At 43.6% G+C, this 22,283-nt stretch overlaps 1 protein-coding gene across 11 annotated transcripts in view; it reads right to left on the reverse strand.

Moving 5' to 3' along the window:
* LOC1277221 (semaphorin-2A) overlaps positions 1–22,283 on the reverse strand; it is a 290,131-nt gene that overhangs the window by 55,603 nt on the left and 212,245 nt on the right. For all 11 annotated transcript variants that reach the window (XM_061650737.1, XM_061650726.1, XM_061650730.1 and 8 more), the window contains one exon: positions 17,085–17,153. In XM_061650737.1, coding sequence (XP_061506721.1) covers positions 17,085–17,153 — 69 coding nt within the window. The remainder of the gene's footprint in view (positions 1–17,084; positions 17,154–22,283) is intronic.

The raw sequence follows: 22,283 nt of genomic DNA on the forward strand, positions 1-22,283 counted from the left end.
CCGTAACGCCACACATTTTCTTCACATGAGACCTGTCTCCAGTGTGCATGCATAAGTGCAAGGGAAACTAAGATCGATCGAACGCTTTTCTCTGAATCCGCGGGGGGAGAAATCGATTGAAAGACAATCTCCCACCCTTTGCTGGAAGGTGATTCAGCAGCAGCTGGGGGAAGTGAAAGAAGGATTGTTATCACAGCAGCAAATCCCTCGAGTTAAACAATCCGGATCGCTGCTGCGTCGTAGATGTTGCCGCTGGAAAACGTATGGCGTCGCTTGCTGGCTGACTCTGAATGGCAAAAGTCAATCATAAGCTATCGGAAAAGTGCACGTCACACATATGCTCGATTACAAAAAAAAGGAAAAGATTACGGTTACAAAGCGAGTAAAAAATGACCTAAGATTAAGAAGGTCGCTCCCACGGTTTTATCTTACATCGGGTGAAACGTAACCATGAATAGCCAAACCTTCTCCCGTAAGCCAAAAAAACAAAAACACCATGCTCCATAGGATGTGTGCCCTACACGAACAAACACGTCTTCGGGTGGCATCCACACAATCGGCGGACTATCACATTGTACGTCAAATCGTTTGCGTTTCGAGGAGAGTGCCGTCAAACGTCAATTTTGGCTCCGAGATTTACCGATGGGATTTATCCGTTCTTCTCGGGATGAATCATACCATTCCGACGACCATGGGCAGCACCGATGGGATAAAAAGGAACGAATTGCTGGATGGTTTTTTGTTTTTCTTCGAGCATTGCATTGATTCGTTCGGTTGAAACTTAAAACAAACAGGCTGCAGAGTAAACCGATTCCCGAGCAACCGTCCCCTCGGACAAAGGATGATGATGAGGATGATGGTTTGCTCACTGCTCCACTGCTTATGGTTGCAGCCAAGATGCTCAAAAGCTGAAATTTGTAATATCACATGTTGTTTCACGTCCACGGCGAAGCGGATCGAAACAGCTATCCCTGAAATTCTAGAACAAACGGCGAATCGATGAACGGAGAACTGAAAATCACTAAGGTGACATCCGGCGTAGCATCAGTCAAGGGTGGCACATCCGAAGCGTTCTTTAGAAGCAAACTTGAGCTAGACTCGAAGAGTCACGAACTCACCGTGACCTTACCGCCCTCACACAGGGCCGGTTTATAAATCTTCCCACCCGTTCGGCTTTGTTGCGCACGGTGCTCCAGAGCTCATGGAACTGGGCACGATTAAGGATAAAAAGGGTGGCCTGGCTGTTCGGGAAGATTATGCAAATGCAGCAGTGACATTTGCGATGGCCCCACAGAGACAGATCCGAGCAGGGCAGACAATCGATTAAGGCTTTGCATCTGGCTCGCCCGCTTGCAAGGACCGCGCGAACCGCGCCGAGCGGACAAAGACGAAGACGTTTGCTTCTCTACACACAGAGACAGAGGCAGGCGTGCCCGTCGTTCGCTTCGTATCTTTTAAATTCCTTAACAATATTGCTTCTACTTTGCGTTTTTGCTTCACCGTAAGGGTTTGTTTTAGCGAAAGAGCACGTTCCGTCAAACGAGAGTCCGAACTGAGGGGGGACATTTATTGAAATGGTTTTTTTTTTTGTATATTCTGACGTAAACCTTCGAGATGCTTTACAGAGACAGTAATTATTCCAATTCATTGCGCACAGTAACTGAGTGGCACGGCAGACGAAAAGAATTGCCACCGGCACCGGGTTGTTACTGTCTTAGCGTGGTAAGATTTTTATCGTCTTGCAGTTAAGTGACAGGTGCTAGAGTTGCTAGTCTGCTCAAGTGAGTGGAGTGAGCCGTCTGAAGTGTTGCCATAGAATTCGTTCGTCCTTGAATTTTGGATTGTTGAAGGTTTTCGGCGAGAGCAGAACGAGAGATTTGTACGATAATTTAGCAGCTTTGATTTTAAAGAGTTGTTACCTTGGGCTTTCGACCACTTGTCTAAAATAAGAAAGGTGAAGTGGCTATTGTGTTTCGCCTTGTATATCAACATACATAGAAGACGATTTTTGTTCCAAGCATTTTAATTTTAGTCCCATCTTATCTAGTATTTTATCATTTGAGCTTAAAATACTTGTTTTGAAACCCAATTGCATAACTTAAGGCGTTTTATGTTATGTCTTGCCATACTGGATAGAAATCCTTGTTGGATAGCAAATGTTGAAAGTCCCAAAAGTTTTAAATCATCACAATATTTAGGGATTCTTGACAGTGTCTTCAGAAGTCTGCTGGTAAACAATTAACGAGTATGAAGAATGTTATCGAACATTGTGAATCGTATGTTAACGTTCAATAACTTTTCCGTAGCTTAGGAAAAGTTCTACTACCATCGCTAATGAAGCAAAAACTTTACAAAATTAATCTTCCCTTTCGCTTAATTAATCAAAACAATTCAAGAAACCGTACATCACCAACAAAAAAAAGCAATCATTTTCATGTGAGCAGCCAATTTCTCAGACCATTTCCGCAGGGAGAAGGAGAGAATTTTGTGGTCAGATGCTTCTCGGAGTCTATTGTGCCCTGAGTTCAAAATATCAAAAACACACGGCCTTCCTTCATTAGACAGCCGCTAACACGCTACCGTAAGCACTTCACCGGCAGTTTGTTCGTATGGCTGTGCCAACGATGCGCAAATTAGTTCGTAAATTGTACGGAATTGAGGAGCAAAACTTTTCGGCACGATGGGTATGTATGGGTTCACCCACAAGACACTGCCGCTTAATTTTATTGCCCGTTTTGTTTTGCCAACCGCCGTTGCCTAACAAAATGGACCACCTCGCAATAGGCAAACCATCTTTCATAAACCTCTTGAGCTGAAGTATTTGCTGTGTGCGGTGATGTTCTTTTATCTTTTGCCGATTTATCTGCATGGGACGAGCTGCTCTCCTCATGTGAGGACGTGCGTACGAAAACCACTTAGAGGAGAATAAATTGAAAAATTTCATAATTAACTTCTTGCCGTCATGGCTGCCGTAGCTAATCGGCTTGCAGCACAGATGAGAGAGAGGAGTTTGGCAAGAATCCACACATAGAGTCAAAACACACAGAGTCCACACACATACAACCAAAAACACGATACGAAGCAATAGGCAAGTTTATCAAAGATTTTTTGTGCCGGCACAATGCGTTGGCCCCTGTGGCATCGCCCACAGGAGTTGGATGATGTGCCGGAGCCAAAATTAGGCTTCCACTCTTTATTTTTTTGAAGCATTTTGCAAATTTTGCTGCAAAATTAACAATACCTGGAAGCAATGTGCCGTCCTCTAATTTGGCTTCCTATGACGCATATGGTTTTCCCACAGTGCGCTCCTAATATGCAGGTACGCTTGGTTGATAATTGTAGAGATGCCGGCACGCGGAGTTTCATCATAAGCTCGTTCACTGGAACAATTTCGAGCTTGGCCGCGATACGATGGTTAAAAGGTTTTGCGAGTTCAAAAAGATTCTCAACAAGTTATTCCGTTTTTTATGGTCCCCGTAAAGGGTAAGCGACTTTTCTTTGTTTTACGAACAGTAACATAGATCCTGCATGTGTGTGTGCGAGGGGTATAAAGCTCTGGGAGACGCTAGGCTACGCACAGGTACGGGAATTTTCTTCCCCTGACTAGGCTCGACCGGAGCCTTCCGCACATGCCTTAGGGCGCCGCCTTTCGTCGGCACGCAACGCGAAAGATCACACAATAAAGTACAAACAAAATTACCACTCGTGCTGTGTAGCAGCTTTACCCACTTTGTCCTCCACCATAGCCTCTCGTTGATATACTCTCGTTGGAACGTATCGGAAGTGAATCGCCTTAGCGTGGAGTGTATTTAGCTGTCACACGAGTGCTCTGCTTGTTTTGAACGTTGCAATATTCCAACCAACGCCACCGCACCTCTTTTCGCAATGGGAGATAGAGAGAGAGTCCTACTCCCTCCGCCCTCCACGTACTGCGTAACACAAGAGGAGGAAGGTCCTTACACGTTTACCCCTTACATTTGGTTGGCAGGATTCTTGCGGATGGGAAAATGTAATTTATCGCAGCGCAAATTGATGGCTTAAGGGTAGGTAGGAGAGCGCGAAGAAACGCCAGCCTGTACGGTGCACGATACCGTAGGTGAAGTGCTAAGGAGGTTCGTGAATCCTTACGTAATCATGAAATTACTTTATAAGCTCTTTTTCTTTGCACATCGAGATGTTGGCCTCGCCTCGGCTCGGTGCGATGCGAAGTCTTGGGACTGGGACAGATCGAGCACGTAAAAGATACAGCGTCGCTAGTAAGTGCGGCGCGAGAAGCGAAATGTGTTGTCTTAATGCCAGTTTATGGAATTTTGAGGCAATTTTCTGGCGTATCAAACCATCAGAGATGAATGTTGGCTAGATTTTATCTTTTATTTAAGCACAGCGAAATCCCTTCCATTTGCTCGTATCATTTTGTTGGAGAGGAGCCTTTTTTTCGTTCGCCAGATTCTTAGAATCCAATGAAACAGTATCATCCCAAAATGTACTGAAGAATTCATATTTATAGTGCTTTTTTAGATCCATTCGTATACTAGATACAGGAGAATAATATCTCAATCTACTAAAAGGTCTTTTAGTGGTCGAAATAATTATTGTGCATCTATTTAAAAGCTGACCATTTATTGGGAAATTATTGACCGAAAATAATTAATACGAACTGTAGTCTTAGCTTCACCTCTACAATGACTAATTTCGCTGATGTTGTTTGACTATTTACGGTCGTTTGTGCAGTTCCAACGATATCAAAGTGGCAAACATTTACCCCGCAGTTGATTGCCGCTAAACAAATCCTTCATTTCCTTTAACTGTACCAAACGGGGCACAGTCCGCTCGGAAAAGCTCGTTGGAGTGGACACTAGTGGGCATGAACGTGGCATGAAACTGAGTGTCGAACGACACTGCTCCACCACGGTGTGTCCTTTGTGTACCCTTTTAGGTCGATCATTTGACGGTTTACGGTTGTTCAACTGCGTATGTGTGCTGTGTACACGGTTCCCCTGCTGGTCGTGTGCATAATTTCCAGCTACTTTAGCAGCACCACTTGAAATGGCCTTCGGTTCGGTGAGTCTTTCCTCCCCAAATGGGGTATCCAAATGGTCGAAAATAGGCATACAAAGGGTAAGGGGGCAGCCAACGCGATGTAAATGAATTTAATTGGATTGGATTGCTGATAAGCACTGCCGCTGCGTGTCGTACAGCGATGATTGTTTTGGGAGCGATATGTTTGCTGGTTTTTTTCCACTCTCGATTGCAGTCAAATACAAGCTGAGTAATGGGATTTTAAATAATTACTTTAGTTGCAGCTGTTGCACATGCGATAAGGAGGAACTGCTGTTAGGAAATGATTTGTTCTTTTTTTGTATCGCTTAGTATACGGGTTTGAATAATAGTGTTAAAGTGTTTTATACATATTGTAAAAAGAACTATTTATTGTTCCTTTCCCTTCCACCTGTTGAAACGTTATCTTTGTTTTTAAGTATTTGATTTTATAGTTTAATTTCATTCGACGAATTTCATTACATACACGAGCAAAAAGCAATATATATGCACACGCTTAGAATCTAGTTCTATAAGTTCAAGGATGAAATGTGCACCAAACATGTTGTTTGTATAAATCAATCCACTTTAAAATTCATGTTCCAGTTGACTCTACGCTAGTAAACACCTCGACACGTGAAGGCGTGAACGTTGGCCTTGGATTGATCGCTTGCAGTAACACGTCAACAAACAATAACACTGCAGCATAAACATTAAGAACAGCTACCTTCGTTTCCTTAACCTAGTAAGGCCATAATACTGTTACTTAGGTCACGAAACACTCTACCAAACAATACGCTTACTCGACACGTAGTAGCGTGAACAATTGTCGTGTTGCATTTTGTTAGCTTTTACAAGGCTTGAGTAGAGAGGTAGCCCAATAGGGTGTTATTGAAAATGAACATTTCCAGCACAACATCTTCAAGTTATGGTCCGTCGTTCTTATCCGTTGCTTCATTGAATGATTAATGTTTTACTCATCACTGACTCCTTTCAGCGTGTCGGTTATTGTGTTTGTTTAATAAAAACTAGAATCTAATTGATTTGATCACTAACAGGTTTTATCTTTCCCGCGAAAAGACCAAACGACAAAACAAAGAACTTGATCGAGCAGTTTGGGTTTCTGAACCCATTTCCGGTAGTAACAAATACCACCGGAAGCCCGTTCACACGAACGCATTTTGTCTGTCATCTGGGACAAAAGGAATATTGGGGGAAACGCGACAATATAAAAGAACACCATCATCGTTTGATCATTGCTCGGGGGAGCTGTGTTTGATGGAAACAGAGCAAAGTTTCACTCTATTCCCACACACCTAACGGAAACCGTATTGGTTCTGGAGCGCCCACAAGAATTTCATATGCCTTTTGTTTTTTTTTTTTACATAAAATACTTCCAAACACTCGCGACGCGCTTCAAGGATGTTGGCGAACACTGGCAAACACTTTTTGAAAACAATGCACGAATGATTGCTAGAAAGAAGAGTTGGGCACACAAAAAAAAAAACAGGGCATCACGGGGGGTTTTTGCGGGCAATTTGTACATGAGTCAGCGAGATTTCCCACCACCGTGGCGCGGTCAGGAGAACTTTTCTTCAAAGCAAATTCCTGCCCATTGTTCTTGCTGTGGTGGTGGACGGTGCGGAAGCATTAGCATCACACAAACACGCAAGATTGAACATATTGGGGAGGTTTTCTGTGCTTTCGGGTGTACACAAAATAGAAGAAAGCTCACCCCTTTTGTGGCCCACGCGGAGCAAAGATAAAACGAAATATTGGGGGACAGCAGAAAGAAACGAAGCCACATATACTCAAAATGAGTTCTCGATTTCCTGGGCAAGACCTTGAAGAACCCACTCACGATCGACACAGCAGGATGGTGGTGGTAGTAAGCCCGCCGCCTCATGCATTCTTTGTTGGGTGAAAAATGTGCTCAATACGTTTTTTTTTCTCTCTCTTACTCTTATTCTAAATGTTTGCTTGCTCCAAAGGGAGTTGTCCTGGGGAAGAGGTAAAACTGAGAAAGAAACTCCTACAGGCGTGTGCGTGCGTGTCTAGAAAACTAAACCAATTTCCGCAGAAGAACGTACCGATTTGCACAAAAGTGCCGTGAAGCACCCCCAGCGCGACACACACACACACACACACACACACACACACACACACAAACAAAGCACACGAACGGGATGTGAGTTTTCCGCTACCACGGAGGCATTTGTTCTACTGACGTGTGGTGTTGTGTGTTTTAAGAGGCAATTGTGAGACAAGCAAGCGTGTATGTGCGTGTGTAGAATGATCGTGACCGTTTGGCAAGTGCGTGAGGTTTTTTTTTCCTTTTTTTCCGTGGGTAAGCTGGGCTCCCTCTTTTACCGTCAAAGTCATCGCGTTATCCGTACGTAATGATTCGGTTAGAACGCACCAAGAAGCGAGAGGCTCACACCGTAGACAAAATTCCTGGTGTCAACATATGCACACACACACACACCTCTTGCGCGAGTGCCTATTTTCCCACCAGTCATGCTGGTAAATTGATTTTTACTCGTGGAACACGGTCGGCAAAATTTGAATTTTTACCAATCGGTTCACCAACGCTTCCCGCCGGTACGGTACGGCCCGAGAATGAGAAGCGAAAAATTGGCATCATTGGTATCGGAACGGAATGTTGTAAGCAATATATAATACATATTGCCTCTCCAGCGAACAAGCCTACGTGTCCCGCGTGGAGAAATGGATGCGTGGAGCAGCCTAGCTACCTGCCTGCGGAACGGGACCAAAAACGTGCCTAGAAAACAAGCGCGAACAAATGTCGTTGTGTGTGCATTTTTTTTTTGTTATTGTGAGCAGCATCAGCCAAAAGTTCATCGCCGCGAAATCATCGGAAAACAGCACGTGGCAGAGCTTTGCCCAGTGTCAGCACGATGTGGCCTCAAGAGTATCTATCTTCAGATAGGGTGTGGTTTACCGCTCATCATAAACGTACATAACGTGCGCCGTTCGTAGAATAATGCAAAACTTTGAGTGCGTGCACACACACACACGAACAAGTGTTGAAGCGATTATGATCACGTTCTGCAAGCACCTTAATAATCATTGAAGCATAAATTTCAATCACCTAATGTGTGTCTGACCTTTTCTACGCCTAGGCGCTGTTCTCTCCAGTGTGAGCTTTGATATGATCCCCAGGAGAAACTTTATGTCTGTGTCTGTGTCTGTTTGTGTCAGCGCGAGCGTGCTGAAATGTATGTTTCAATTATGAATGTTGATTTGCATAGCACCGTAACTTGATTCCATTTCCCAAGGCCAATGCTACTATGTCCCCTAAGTGTGGTACACGACGGATCCGCACCCGAACCGGAGCCAGAAGTGAAGAAAGCATGGGGCGCTGTGTGCCTTGAGAGCAATATTTTAAAATTAATTTCCATATCCAAAGTCATTGTCGATTGCAACAACTGTCTGCATGCAATACGTTTTACTTGCTGCCGAGAGGGTTGAGCTGTTCCCTGGTGAGGATAAACGACGACTGAGTATTCGACAATCAAACCGTAATTGCATTGATTGTTTAATGAAAATCTTGAATTAATCCATTGCTCGTTGATTGAATTAGAAGCTTCGGATTGACGATGGGTTAAATCGTTGGGAGCATGCACTTATTGTGCTTTTCATTTGTTTGAGCCTGGGACAAATAAGTTTAAAGAGCTTCAGGTTAAGATGAAGAAATTCTTACTGTTTTATATTATAACAGGATACATAGTTTCGATAAATTTGCTCTAATTGTTTGGATTTTATTTGTCGTTTAGAAAAACATGTTTAATATTGCACGAATATTAAACTTTTAATTCACCTTAAATCCTAATTATTCGCTTTTGATATGCTATTTCCGATTGTGTAAAATAGTGAATAAACTATTTGCAATATTAAGTAAATTATTCAACAAGTACCTTAAATACGAAAAAAACTGTGCTGTTGATTTCCTGTACAACCACAAAATCAGAGTTACGAGCCTTTTTTGTACTTTCTCTATTCATGTCAACATGGAGTGTATCATGAGCTTTTTTGCCCCAAGCAAGACACAGCTGCGAAACAAACCGAAACATAGAAAACACATTTCCGGAGCACAAGTTCTATTGACGACAACGCACTGCATTTAAAACAACACAAATTGTGTTCGAAACATGATACAAAACCATACACACAGTTAGATGCATCCGATGTATCCCACACATAAAGTAATAACATTTCATTTGCATCATATGAACAGACACACATGCACGTCGCAATATGCAGACGTACATTTCAATTTGTATGTTTTTTAATGAACAAAGTGCAACCTCACTTTTGGGTGCGTTGTGGAATTGAGGTTATTTTTTCCATTTTATTTCGGGTTCTATGCACCTTCATCCTCCTTTAATCTTCATTCACTCAAACGTGGGATTTACATTTGTATCAAGCCACACGCTATTTTTTTTTTTGAGTCTCCCCGTGCGTTACGCTTTTTTTAGCGTCCTTCAAATGACCCATCCCTCCGCATCATCCTCCTCTCCACAAAACGTTCACTATAAATGTAATTTGTAATGGACCAAAATTTTAAAACATTTTGAAACCAACAACACGTCGTACAGGACACACTGACTGTTCCTCCCTTCACTTTCTCACTGCTCCTTGTTGAAGTTGGGGAGATTCGTGGGGCAAGTTCCATTGACCTACATCCGATTTTGTTTATGGATCGGAGGAGCAAATGTGCAGCGTTGCATCCATGCATATACGATGCAAATGCTGAAACACACACGTACCCAGGGCCCTACAGCAGCTTGCCAGCCATTTTACTATCGGAGTGGAATAATTAAAATATTTTGCAAATTTGCATACCATACCAAACACAAATTTACAAACGCACTCACACACATTACTTGCACAACGCGGCGCACGATGGTTGCCACCACAGTGTTTTTTTTTTGCATTGTGCATACCCCAAAAAGGGCGCAAAACCACTATCGTGCGAGTAAATATAAATAGTTCCGTTTTACACTGGGCAGATGGGTGCAACGGGTTGGAAAAAGCGTGCGAGTCGTGTAACTTATGCGATTTTTATGTATCTTTACAGGGACTGTATGAGTACTCTTACTCCTTGATTCATTGTGTTAAAATTTCCAAGTTTTGGAACGGAAATGTATTGTATATATAATTTTGCAACATTCAGAATGCAGCGAAGAGATTTTGTACATAGTTTTAACGTAACGGAGTCAATTGTGATTATCAAAAATGGAGTGTAATCTTTCAATGAAATTTAGTCTCTACTCATGTAATTCTAGACGAAAACTATATTTTATACTATTTTTATTCACCTATGCTTGCCCCTTTCGTTTCATATCGACATAGTGGCGTGGATACTAATAATTTTGGAATTTCTCGAGTTACTAAAGGATCAATACATCAAACAATCAAGCAAGTCTCTTAAAAAAGCGAAACCAATAAATTCTTAACAAGGTTTTATGTTGACTATCGACGCTCCTCGAACTATTTGGAATAGTACAAGCAAAAATTTGTTCCATGTTGAGGCCACCTTGTGTTACACATAGTTGGTGAAACACTTTTGGGTCGAACCTTTTTGACCACATGGCTGTGTACTATGGTAAATTGTTTAATGAAACAACACTGTCCCGATCAACCTACTACGGCAACGCAGCAAAACATAGATTTGCTTTTAAAATCACCTTAAAATTTGACATCCATTCACCAGATCCTTCCCCCCGCCTTTGCACCAATAAAGCATGCAACATTTTTCGGCTACAAAGTTTGATCTGTACCTTTTGGGGAGTGGTTTCAAGTTTGAACAATGATGTGGGTAGAAATTTCAGTACCACAGAAAGGGTAGAAAGCACCCGCAACCACAAACCGTGTCTATTAACATGCATAAAAAATGTAGAATAAATCAGATTGTACGAATAAACTAACTTCTGCCTCTCAGCTTATCCTCAGCTGCACGTGTGTAACCTTTTCATGACAAGTGCAACATGCATGCAGATAGACACATAGACGCGCACACACTGCTGGTTGAGTGATTAAAAATTTAAATCAAGTACGAATCATTGCACTTTAGCACTTGCATGTGTGCAGGAGGCCAACACCACCCACCGGTTTGTTGATATAGAGAGTGGACGTGTCAAAGTTTTAATCAATTCATGCATCTGACCGACCGACTTTTCATCGAGTGTAAAGGAGCTTGTCGTCGGATGAATGGGCAGGGATAAAACGGTTTTAACAGGCGTAAGGGCTAGCTACCGTCAAAAACGATAATGAAACCAACCACAGAGAGTTGAAGCAAATAGAAATCATGACGATGAGAGTGATTTCTTCCACATATAGCAACCACAAACGGGGAATACTACACTAGTTTGCTTCCCCTTTACAAAGATACTGCGTTTCTTACTACAGCGGAAGATGGAGACGGACACCATCCGAGGCAACAGTTATTAACGTCAATGAATTTTAATGAGACTTCCTCCGGTCCTGTAACCAAAACGGGGTCGTTACTCGACTGCAAGTAAATACCATCTCCTGCATTCCTTCGTTTGATGCGAAACACACATTCAATCGAGGATAGAGTAGCTTTGTGCGAAGGAGTGCCGCATTTAGCAGTGGCCGGCAGAGATCCTTGACCACAATCATTGCTAGTACCACTTCAGCACGATACACACAACCGTTGAGTGGCCTGAAGAAGGGTGAATGATACTACTTTGATGACCAGCAGCCTGCCAGCAGCTCCGTACCGAAGTATTCTATTCGGTAAAGATGCTTCTGTCGTTCGGTATTATACTGATCCTAAGGATTTCGCTCGATTCAACATGTCCGGTAGACATTCTTGTCCCCGGAATCCTTTGAGACATACTGGTACACTGTGGCACGTATTGGGAGGGCAACGGTTTACAACGGGTCGGGTGACAACGGATTGTGTATGACTGACGCATTTCTTATCTAACCCGGCGTGAGTTATTTACGACATCGTGTAAGATATCGGCGTGTTTACAAGCCCTGCTATGAGGTGATGATGATGATGATGAGGCTAGTGATACAATGCGACGGATGGTCATAGTGAATGAAGACATTTCGCAGCGTCATTGCTACGTCCCCGAAAACGATCCACCAAACCCCGTTGGGGGCAGGCCTATTCCAATGAGAGAAATGAAATTCGTGTACATGGTAAATGATGTTGGGTTTTGCTGTGGGATAAGATGGGACCTATAGAATGGTCGATGCATAAAGGACATTATGAACATAGAACAAAGAAAAAAAGTTGCAAAAAACATCTTCAAACAACACGAGTATCGTTATATCTTAAATAGCTCGTCAGTTGCAATTGATACGTCGAAGATCCCAACTCATTTCACTCCATAAAAACAGGTTCAATTATGCTTCCAGATATAAATCGATCTACCACAACAACGCAGAGCGCGGAATCGGTTTCAACCCACGAAAAAAGTGATATTTTGTTTCCTTACACTTGTCACAAATCGTTTATTTTCGTACACGTTGCTACCCAAACCAACGGACGGTAGCAAAAAACGGACGCGCAGCATAATTTATGTTCAATGTGATTAACTTTTGCTCGATAGGTACCCCTTCTGCCTCGCGGGTGCCTCGCGCATTTCGTGCCCTGAGCTGCTTATCGTGAAATAATTTTCAATTTAGTAGTTCATAAATTTGCTACCATCCCATCCCACTGCCAACCGTTCAAGAGCAGCAGCAGCAGCAGCAGAATAACACGCGTTCCATTAGTCTCAACCCCGAATCGTAACCGACCGACCGGGTCCTTCCGTCCCTGCACCATCGTACCGGGGTACGTCACTGTTCATTTAGTATGGCACGATTTATGCGATAAGTTTGAGTAGTCTTCCGCAATAAGCTCCCTCTACTTTTGCTCCGAAAAAAGCCACAAAACTTCCGCCTATTTTGCAGAGAGAGAGTGCGAAATGTGCGGTTGGATTTTGGACGCGGAGGGTGGCTGGTTTGTAACACAAATTGTTCGATACAATTTTTGGGGGGCGAAAAACAAAAATCAGACCCCACATAACACATGCTTCAAAAGTCAGAAGCGATCTGACGTACTGGCGTTAAATGATTTTCATGGGCAAAGTTTCATGCCAGTACAGAGCAGCTTCGTGTTCGAGGCGATGGCTCTATTCATCCCGATCCCGGGTGCCATCATAAACCGGGCCGGCACCAGAGAACCATCGAAATGACTGCTTTTCCGGGCCAGCAGCAGCACACAAATGAATATCTGCAAACTTGATCCATACCGGCGACTCTTTATCGATTGAGTTCGTTCCCTTCTGCAAGCATCCTGCTGGCTGACCGGCTCTTTTGCTTAAAACGTCCCCTTTGCTAGTGTTTTCAGAATTTTGCATTCATCTACATAAAACTTAACGACCAGATTAAATAAAGTGAGGTACCCACACCGAGCCAAACGAGAGGGTGATATGCCATCTTTTTAAGGGCGGATAAAGTTCGCAACAATTGGGTACGGGGACACAATCATACACCACTATATCTACGTCCTCCACCACCACCATCATCGGGTTCACTAATGTCAGAGCGTTGGTCGATTCAAGAAGCCCGGAAATGGACATCGAAAAACCGATAGCGTCACAATGACTGACTTTTGTGTGGCCCGAACAGTGGGATCGACCCCGCCTAGCTAGCTTCCTCCTGCGATAAACAGACCTTGGAGTTGGAATTTTTGTCCAGCTACTTCCGATTCAAATTTGTATGAAAATCAGTGCTGACAGAATTGTGTCGAGCGACGTTAAAATCAAGCGCTTGGTTGGGGTTAAAGAAAAACAAGACTGTACACAAAAATCTGCTGACCAAGCCCGGGTGCAAAAGCGTAGCCTCGTATCTCGGACACACGGTGAAGAGAGAGAGAAAGAGAGTTTTGCGTCAATAAAGTCTGACAGTCTACAATATTAGCCATCGGGTGGAGAGAGAGAGAAAACGCAGGGGAACACAAATGCCTTTCCAATTGGACGCAAATATCGTCGTCACAACCCGGCTACGGCGCCCTCTCTCCCTGATGTGCACACCCATAAAGATGTCTAAAACTAGATATCTTTTCCGAAAAGCCAATCCCGCCTGCACTACACTACTCTATGAATCAGGATCGGATAACACAAGAAATACATATGTTACGCATGCATAAGCAGCAGCACAGCTTGCAAAGGATAGATAGAGCGAACCGGCGAGATGACTCATGCCCCGGAAGTGAAGGAATCGATCCAACGATAGCAAACGAAATAAAGAATGCTTTATGTGTCTGTTTGCCATTAGAACAATGCACGGATAACATGACAATCGTTTCAGCATTCGTCCGGGAGCAGGAGATGCTTTAAGGAATGCTCTGCTTTGGAGATTTAAATCATTTACATGTACACGTACACGAGCCCCATTATATTATGTGCTGTGTTGTAGGATTAGATGGATATTTTGGTTAGCGTTGGGATAGCACAGGCGTGTAATACAGCTTAAAAATCAATTCACAGCTTTGTTTGTCCGCTCAACACACCAGCGTATGCATTACTCGAAAGTGATGTACAAACCACAATCATACTCCATACCACGCGAAATAAACCGCATTCGCCTCTGTCCCATGTCCAACCCGATCGTCTCCGGATGCCTTGCCTTCGGTCTAGGTATGTCTCCAATATCCTCGCGTCATCATCATTTCAAGACCCATGTCCTTTCCCCGGGGTGCGTGCAGCTTCGCCATCTAGAACCCGGTCGACCGTAACATGCCAGCAGTACACACTCGCAACCGTGGGTATGTGTCTTGTGAGAGATGTGGTATTTACGGACAGGCACATAAATTAGCACACATCGTACCATAAATTCCACGAGACAATTGAGTAAATATTTTAACTTTCCGTGTCGCAGACTTGATCTTCCGTTCCCTGCTAAACTCTTACCGTCTTACGGGTGGTGGGGACGTAGGTTGGTTATTACCGTCATGGTTTTCAGATTTCAGCCACTACACCTACTACGAAACCCCGGAGCACTAACACTGCATGCCCGGTATGCATGAACGGAGGCAAAATTATCACCCCTACGATTCCCGGCGGCATGGACTAGGGGGTTTGTGGAGTGCTGGAATGAGAGATGGAACCGCACCGGATGCGTAGATGCGTGTGAAGGTCCCACTTACACTTCCGGGAATACACAGGCGAGTATCACACAGTTGGCAACGATTCCTTTTCCTCTGCCACAAGGATGGATTATTGATTGAAGCCAGGAGAAGTGGCATAACATTTACCTTTGGACTTTGGATGCTTTCACGTACCAAAGATCTGTTCAAGGTAGGAAGTGGATCGTCTGTCTTTGTTGAAATTCAATCGTAAAGATACGTGTTTTCTGCCTGAAACTTCCTCATAGCTATTTCTCGTCTCGGAGATGTGATTTCTTATAGCTATATATTTCAATGGCAAAAGAACTGCTCCCACCCGTCTCGGTGCGTCACAGCATCGCAGCAGCAGCAACCACCCTTTAAGCAACTGTGCAAATTTCTCCACCGAGCAGGAAGCAAGCAAGGAGAAAGTTTAGTTGAAAATTTATATTATCCCGTCCTTACGCGCTGCTTCGTAACTAGTTTGTTTTGCAAAAACGGTTCAGAAACAATCGGGATGCTGCCTCCCCATACCGCACATACCATGGCTCGGGTGCTATAACCACCATTAAAAAGAACAATTGATGGGATACGTCCGTAAGGTTAGAACACTGGAGATTGCTTGAAGGTTATGTACATTTTTTGTTGCTGTACAATTCCTAGCACTTCCTGAGAGTACGTGTTTCGAAGAATTATTCCTTTCGCACCTATACGTATTAAGCAGTCTTGGACTTCCTCGTTAAGGGTCTCTGTGACCCTTGTCTATTTGGTAGGGAAAAGTTCATTCTTCCTATGTTTTGTTTTTTAATACGGACTTTTCCCCTATCGTTAAAGGCGCAAAGAACTTTTCCGTCTGGATGCTCGGGAACCTTACCAACTCAAGACGTTTGCGGTCGTCTGTGTGGGAAGTGTGGAATAATGCAGAGGGCACACACACAACGGCACAGTGTGTTGGACCATTCAGATAAAGTTCAACATCTGCTTCTTCCTAGTACTGCGCACTGCGGGGTTGTAGTTTGAGATTCCAGTACCGCCGTGTTTCATCCCATGCCGCCCGCGATTTCCACAGCTTCGCAAAAGATAAATGGTCGACAGATTGCAATTTATTTGCTCTGGTGCACTGATTTAAAGTGCGAAGAGAGTGAGTGAGACGCCGCGCACCGCACCAAAGAATAAAAGTCAAAGTAGTGTAGCCCAAGCTTCAATTGCGTGCTCCTGGACCGGGACAGGAGAGGATGATTGTGGGCGATTTTCTAAAAAAATATCTCTTTCACCCCCTACTGGAAGTATCGCCTAGATGGACAGACGACACGAAGACAACCGGATGATACAATGGTAGAAAGTTTATCTTCCCAAAGCAACGGACACATCCCGGCAGAAGTGTCTGCTTTGGTAGGAGAAATGCGACAAGAAACTGTTCTCCCGATCTGGTGCTACAAAATGAGCGCAAAATAATGGAGATGTAGGTTTCCCACTTTTTTACGGGTACGGGGAACCATTACAGAGGTCTGTCTTTTTGCTTTTCTGCTTGAGGCTATTAACATGTCTAACAATGTATGGGAAACGTGCACCGGAGGGAGTAGTGCTTTAAGAAGCTTTTTTGAGTCTGCGAACGTTACGTTTAAATATTGTATTGGTACTGTGGAATGTACCTCTAGCAAGATAGATGGTAGTAGCCGATCATTTTGACCCAACAATAAAACCAGAATTCTTTTTGCAGTATTGATGACAATTGCTCGAGAATATCTAGAATATCTTCTATCTCATTCAGCGTATTCCAAAATTTTGGAATATTTACAGTTGAAGAACACAGTTCAATCATTATTCGGACAAAAAGCATAGCAGAAAACCCTTTGTACCGACAATAGACAATCTTTTCAAGCTTTGTTGTACTTACCTCACTTTTGCCTTTGGAGACGCAGTTGCGAATGTCCGAGCTGGTCGGGTCCAGCACGATGGTGTCACGCTGCAATGAACAAGAAGAGAAATGCGTTGTTTCAATAAAAGCAGTTCGATTGGCAGTATTTGTTTTTGTTCGTTTTGTGGGAGGAAAGCACACTACGTAATTGCGAATGAGTTTGACGCTATCCAGAAACAGCACTACGGCACACAATCATCTCGGATCAGTATGATGCCCCGGTTCCTTAAACCCTCATAATCCGGTAGCCTAGCATCCATCATCATGGGATAATCTCCAGAGACGGCAAATGAGGAATATCGCGACGGGAGGTAGTGCATGGGGAGGCATTAAAGAACGATGTCATCGCTAATTAACGGCTAACGAAGATGAACTGTTTACCGACAGCAAACAAACAAACAGACTAATAGCAAACGGTCACCTGCTCCTGTTGTGCCCGTCCGTCCGTCCGTCCATCTCGCCGATGGAGTTCAAGTGGAAGGCACAATTATCGTGGATCGGGAAATTGTTTCCCCATGGTTGCGTTTGTGATCTCGCCTCCTTGCGCCATCATACCCACCACCGGTGGGAAGATAATGACAACATCCGGCAAAACCCAAAGGATATGCTTCATTATTTAATCACACCATCGCTGTACGGGAAGTTGAAGCCGGCCGCTTCTTCATTACTCCTGTGGCATATAAAAGACAAGGCCAGTTTAATTGAAGCCACTTGGAAATGCTATTCTAATCAAAGGCATCCCCAACTCGTCAATGTTTACCATAATAGCGGGCGGGGTGCCATCACCACCAGCAAATGTCAAATGTGATTGAAGCATTAGAGGGTTCTTTTAGCATTTCTTAAGCGCATCGATTACCCATCACAGTCAGGATATTGGCGGTGGCATTTACAGAAAACAGGTTAACGTGTCTGTAATCACCGCAGGTTGCATTTTTATTGAGGCTTTCGTGGTCCTTTTGCTAAGGAATCAAATCACTATCAGTAAGCACCAGCTCCTTTTGATCACCAGCAATATCGACCGGAAGATGTCAGCCACCTCGTACCATCTCGCGGCTCTACTCCGCCCAACCACGTCTGCATGCTTCCTGCATAATTGACAGGTAATTTACAATAAATCAAAGAACCTAATTAAATTTTAAAACTCACTCTAGCGTGCACATTCAAGGACCATCATCATCACCGAATCCGAAAAACTTTACGCTCTTGTCGTCCACCCTATCGTCGCCCAACCGAGCGCGCGTCTTCCTGTGCGACTCGTTAATGTCCGTGCCCTGCTGCCTGGCTGCTACGCTTGGGTGGTGTAGAAAACGGTAAAATTCTTCCTATCCAACATACCGTCTCTGTACGGGAAAAAAGGGTTTGCCCGCTTTGGCGTGGAATGAAAATGGTATTTTAGGAAAATGCCAATCGGAAAATCAAAAACCCGCAACACCCACTCGGGTCGCGCAATCGGGTCGGGTGCAGCGCTAGAAATTGGGATGGATATTTTACACAGCCTCACGACTCCTTAGTAAATGTGTGTGTGTGAGACAGGGTCTTGTTCGTTGGGTGACATTTTCAAGGCACGTTTTCGCTTTCAGCGTTATGATTAGTATTGGGGATACATCGATATTGCACCAACAACGTCGGGGTGCAAAACGTTGAAAGGATATCTTGCCGGGTTTGCTAATTTGTTCCACATCGGCAGCTTCGGCACGAACGGTAACCGATGATGATAATGAGTTGGTGGAGTAGGAAAGTCAGTGTATGTAAATGTGTTTGTGTGGGTACAGTGTGTTAGTCGAAAACTGGCTGAACGTGATAAATCGGTCTTCTCCGTCTCGTTTGCATGATAGGGGTAAACAAGGGTGTTGGAAGAAGAAAAAATAAGACAAGTTGTAAGTAAGTTTGCTTTATTAATAGGGTTAAATTCGATTTCACAGCGCAGATGGAATATTTAAAACAAGATAGTTAATTATTGAGCAAGAATTTTGAAATGAAAAGACTACAATATGATGATATTAGGCTCGTACAATTATAGCATCAATTACTAAAATAAATAGACTTATCGCGTCATTGTCTCACTGGCATAAGCGGCGCTCAGTAAATTTATAAAACTTAATTGCAAAGCATGTTAATGCACATGGAGATGGTTTGATCAGGATTGTGCTCACTATTTTTTAGGAATAGCACGGCTTAAACAAAGGCTTTAATCCATTTTGCGAAGTGTACACCACAACATCAAACTTTCCCTACCCCGAACCCCTGCAAGCATGCATCTTAAGCAACGCAACGCCTAAAATAATGCAATTTGTGTGACAAAATTTTCTCATTACGCTGTACATAATTACTTTATATTCTATAAATTAGATTTTCAACGATGTAATCATAAGAATCAAAGAGAAATAAGATGTGCGTTTAATTATGAGCAGTTTGCTCTCTTTCTCTCTCCTAAGCAGAACATTGTTTTCCTAACGCTATTGTTTATTGCTTGTCAAACCTATTTGTGAGTCAATCGTAACATCACTCAAGTGTATACATCAAATGTCACCGAAAAAGAAACACCGCTAATGTAATGTATTCCTGTTCAACACTCCTCGGGGGCATTTTTCAGCGACTCCCTCCTACGTAATCGGCTTTCGGTTGGCTAAAGACCATCGCCATTGAAATAGCAATCACCACAACACCCGCCCTTCGAGAGCATTTCTATTGTCCTTCGAGTAAGCAACATTAAATGAATGTACCCACGTAAAAACAGCAAATCACACTCTCTTTCTCCCACTTAGCACCGGCCGACGATCCAATAGGCCCACCCTATTGCTGATTTATATTGTAAATTTATTCCAAGTTTACCGCATTGGTCCGTTACCGCTGGGAGGATACTGGCCCCCTTGTGCTGTCTGGTAGCGATCGAAAAGTAGAGATTTAATTAAAACCTTACACCCTCCCACCCGTACGTAGGGCAGAAATGAAAACAACAATTCGATAATTCCCGAATAAAAATACTTTCACTGGGATTCACGCCATTTGTTCGTAGCAACCGGGCCGCCTCGACGCCTGCCTGGGTAAGACTTTCTGGCAAGACGGTGCCACCGACGAATTTCCCTCTCGCTTGCCTTCTGTGGGAAGAAATAGCACATGGCCGTACGCCGTGTCCGCACCCCGCAACACACACACACAAAACCGCACACTTTTGCAGCGAGGGAAAAGCAAACGAATACTTTATTAAAAGTTTTTAGAAATGCTGACACTAATTAAAATCGTGTTCTTTTCCAGCTTGATGCTGCCGATGCTGCTTCACCCGCTGCGGTACATACGAACTGTCGGTAAAGTTCCGAAATGTAAGGAAGTGTTTCTCCCGAGGGCGTTTGGCAGTTTCGTTTGCAGGCGACTTGGGTGGATTTTCCCTGACGCATTTCGCTCTCCTGGCCACAATTGGAGGGTGTACACGGCTTGTGTTGAATATTTATTCGCGATTAGAAATTAGGAATTTTTGTGTTGTACACACGCATCGTTTTACATCCCCCATCCCGTCCCGTCCCATGCGAAGGGGTGGTTGTAACGGGTGGAAAACATTACTCTTGAGATCAGTTCCGTCCTCCAGCAGGCATAGATGTTTTCACATCGCGCAAACATCGATGGTACGAAGTGGCAGCGGAAGTGTGTTAACGCGAGCCTGCAGGGCAAAAATCATTCAAAAGATCTCCTGATTTTCGACACGGAAACACTTTTCTGTCAGACTTTATTGCAGCGTTTACATTTGCTGATATCGCGAAGGCGAAGGCAACCAATGTTCCAACACTGCTAGACAGGCAAGACAGGTGTGCGTCATTAGAATGAATGAAGCAAGAAAGTGGCAGAAAAAAAAATTCCCATTGACAAATGGGAAAACTCCCGGTGACGATTCTTGCCCTTGGGGTGATTGGTGGGTGAAATTAAATTAGAAACAAATTTCACGCCAACGTGTTTCCCAGCCAGCGCGGTATGTCAGGGCTTTTGACACCTTGGGTTGGAATTTTACCCGCCAGCAGCAGCATCACCACCATCACCGCCACTGCTGATTTACTAATGATTCCTTTACCTTGTGCCTACCAAATATCGACAGTAAGAGCCTACCCACCGTTCAGCTGCTACACGTTGTGTTTAACATCCCCTTCTGCTTACCCTCACCACCCTGGGATCTGGGTCTTATGGGATTATAAATTGAAATCATTAATTAGATGTGATTGTGATTAAGAATCGTTGCAAATTGCAAACTTGTTTACCGTCCCATCTGCGAGGGTCCCAACACACTCACGGCTCACACCTCGCTGCCACGCCCGAAAGAAATATGCTTTCTAATTACATACGCATTAATTTCTACCCATGTACGCCTTCTTGCGAGTCGAGGCAGATGGTAGGTTAGTTTAGCGTTTACCATCGGGCGGCAGAGTGGAGGTGGCTAGACACAAAATGTTACCGTTGAGACACATTTTATGCCTACTAGAAAGCTTCCCGTTCCTGTTTGAGACAGCCCATGCAAGGTGTGCAGAGTAGAGATGATGATGCCTAGCTTTTCTTTCAATAAGTTGCCAGGAAAGTGTTTGATGTTTTTTTTTTAAATGTTTTTGTTATTCGGAAAGAAGCCCCAGAATGTTAGGTAATTTAAATGAATTCAACACGACTTCCATGCTTAAAGCCATCAATGTACTTGGGAGAATTGAGGATATTATATGATTTTTGAATATTAGAAACTTTGTTTGCACATCTTATGATTTTGCATGTTACTATGGTTGTACATAACGAAACATTCCTTCTGACACAAAACGACAATAATTATAGTTGGATATAAAAAAGGTAATGAATATGAAACTGTAAATTAATCAGAAATGTGTTCGAAAATGTATTTTTTTTTTCATTTCCCTAGGATATACTCACGCTTATGCCTTTGTTAAGACGAGCAAATTGATGGCTGCTGCCAACGAGGAATAAACCGATCAGTTGATCCTATCGGCGTGTATGGACGCAGGCTTGTAAGCACGCAGCACCATTAATGCGCAGGGGAAAAAAGGGTTTGGTTATTTGTTACGGTTACAACAACAGCCCGAAGAATAGAATTTTCACCTCTGTTCATGTTTGATGTCCTCCGGGCGCTGTAAATTCACCACCATCACGAGCAAAAGGTTAAAGATCGGTTCACGCGCTTGTACCCACACGTTT

The sequence above is a fragment of the Anopheles gambiae genome, chromosome 2 (genome assembly GCF_943734735.2).
Source record: "Anopheles gambiae chromosome 2, idAnoGambNW_F1_1, whole genome shotgun sequence".
NCBI classification, from domain to species: domain Eukaryota; kingdom Metazoa; phylum Arthropoda; class Insecta; order Diptera; family Culicidae; genus Anopheles; species Anopheles gambiae.